This window comes from Meles meles, chromosome 19, assembly GCF_922984935.1.
Source record: "Meles meles chromosome 19, mMelMel3.1 paternal haplotype, whole genome shotgun sequence".
In the NCBI taxonomy this organism is placed as follows: Eukaryota; Metazoa; Chordata; class Mammalia; order Carnivora; family Mustelidae; genus Meles; species Meles meles.
In genome coordinates, this window is record NC_060084.1 from 24308249 (window position 1) to 24310725 (window position 2477).

Consider the following 2477-nt stretch of genomic DNA (forward strand, 5'->3'; position numbering starts at 1 on the left):
CTTTTGTATTCTGTGTACTTTTTAAAAAGATTCTATTTATTTATTTATTTATTTACTTGAGAGAATGAGCACGAGCAAGGGTAAGATGGGGCAGAGGGAGAGGAGAAGCAGATTATGCACTGAGCAGGGAGCCCAATGTGGGGCTTGATCCCAGGACTCTGAGACCAGGACCTGAGCCAAAGGCAGATGCAGCAGATGCTTACCAGACTAAGCCACCCCGGTGCTCCTATTCTATGCACTTTTTTTTTTTTTTTGCTCCTTCAGCCATTTCTTTTTATTTACAGTTTGTGTTCAATGCAAATCAATTCCATAACATGAGAAGTTACTATGAATCAAAGCATAAAGCATAAATACACAAACACAATATACAATCCAAAATAGATGTACAGCATTCAAGCTTGAAACAAAATGGAATGTTCATTCACACACACAGTAGCTTGAGATCTGTTGAATATGGTTGTTTTGGTACAGGTTCCTAAAGATGGGAAAAAATGATTTTGGTTATCAAGACTACTACGGCCATATTAAATACAGGAACATCTAAGCATCAGTGTGTGAACATGCGAACAAAAGACCTTAGAGTGTCTATTTTTAAAAAGCTTTCTGTGCATCGAGGACGTTGTAAAAAGATTTACTTGCCAGAATCAAGCCCACTTTTGGCTTAGGACCAGGTTCTAACTATCTAAAAATATTGACTAACAGAAAGTGTTCCAAATGTGGCTATTCTGATGCAGAGTTTAAAAAAAAAAAAAAAGTATTTACATAAAAGAGTATAAAAGTTTTCCCAAATTTAATGTAAGCTTCCAGTCTTCACTTCCCAAATACTTGATTTACAATTTTGGCTTCTGCACACATTTTGCCTTTTTAATTTCAAGATTTGTTGATTTTACCTTCAAAACAGATCATTTTTTAAATTACAAAAAGTATTCAACATATGCAGAAAGGAAAAGCATTTTGAAGTTAGAGGAGGTCAGTATTCCTCTACTCTTTGGAATCAGTTTAGCTAAATGAATCTCGCATTCTTGAATACGAGTAATTGATCAGTATATAAGCAAAATTTACTCATTATGCTTTAATCAGGGGTAGATTCCAATCTATCATTGCCCTGAAACATGTCAATTACTATATTAAAAAATCAAATGCAATATCAAATTCAAAGCCTCAGAGGAAAGAGTTCAGTTCCCAAGAAACAGTGATAGCTTAACAAGGTAAAACTTTTATCTAGAGTACACAGGCATTAAGTTAGTACTGCTGAAACAATGCATTGAGGATTTACAGTAACTCCTGGAAGTTCCTTCTAATGTACGAATAAATAGAATCATGGAAGCTTTCTGTATTAACTGTTTTCAATGGCCTTGAAGATTTAATGAACCGAATGAAAACTGAATGTGTTCACATCTCATCTTTTACATCTAGGTAAGATAAAATCTAGTCTCATTTTCAAGGTAGAATTTTACATGTCCATACTTCTTAAGCCACATTTAAAGAAATTATCTCTTAACTAATCTTGGATGTTGTCTCTTCATCTTGTACATGAAACGCCAGCAGATTGAATAGAAATTCATCACCTAGTCAAACCCTTCACATGTTCTTCAAACCAATCAAATTTGGGATCCTCAACATTTTTGGTGTCAATAAAATAAGGTGTGGAATTAGCAGATACGATGAAGACCTGTTTTTTCCTTGTCACACTGGATGTCTAGACGCCATTTGGATTGGGTTTAGAAGATGGGGAAGTATAGATATTTCTTGGCCTGGGTCTTTTAACAGTAGAGCTGTAGAAGGGAGAACCAGATTGCGAAGAGACTGGCTGTTGACTGCAGAGCACCGCCAGTTGGTGTGGTGGTGGTATTAGCTGGATTGGGAGCAGTCGAGGTACTCTGGGAGGAGGTGTTGCTTGGAACTGTTACATTTGTTTGATCTGAATAAATCTGCGTGGGTAGGAGCAGCGCCGGAAGCAGCAGCCCCAGTCCAAGCCTGGCTACCATCGCTCTGCCCATGTCCGCTCTGTCGGCGTCGGTGCGCGGTGCGTCTCACTGGATGCGGGGTGAGTGGAGAACCGCTGGCTCCGGGCGGGCGCAGGCAAGGTCTATTCTATGCACTTTTTAAAGATCTGCATCAAAAGTAGGCAAAATCTTTCTGGATTATTTACTATTTAATGCCTTTGATAGCTCTGCTAAAATACATTGATCTTTCAAAACCCTACAAATAAGGTTAATGAAGGAGTCATGTATATAGTGAACATAAAATAAAACCATGTCTAGCCTAGATGTGACTTGTCATGACCACTAACTTTTGTAGTTCATCGGTCATATTCTCCATGAGGTCTCCATGGAGAGAGAGAAAGAAATATCACAAGAGGAATAGTTAGGTTTATCTTCTTTAGTTAAGGTCTAAGAGATACATCTCTTAGATGAATACCCAACCAAAAGACAAATATATACTGGCTTATTCACTATATGTGAAAACAATTATAA

At 37.5% G+C, this 2477-nt stretch overlaps 1 protein-coding gene across 1 annotated transcript; it reads right to left on the reverse strand.

Moving 5' to 3' along the window:
• Positions 1-1763: 1763 nt before the first annotated feature.
• On the reverse strand, positions 1764-2016 carry LOC123930506 (signal transducer CD24-like). Its single transcript, XM_045986735.1, has one exon. The coding sequence runs from the start codon at positions 1998-2000 to the stop codon at positions 1764-1766; it is 237 nt and encodes a 78-aa protein (XP_045842691.1). The 5' UTR covers positions 2001-2016.
• Positions 2017-2477: the final 461 nt, after the last annotated feature.

Bases quoted from the DNA above. Each gene is read 5' to 3' on its own strand.
- LOC123930506 (XM_045986735.1), bottom strand. From the start codon at position 2,000: ATGGGCAGAGCGATGGTAGCCAGGCTTGGACTGGGGCTGCTGCTTCCG.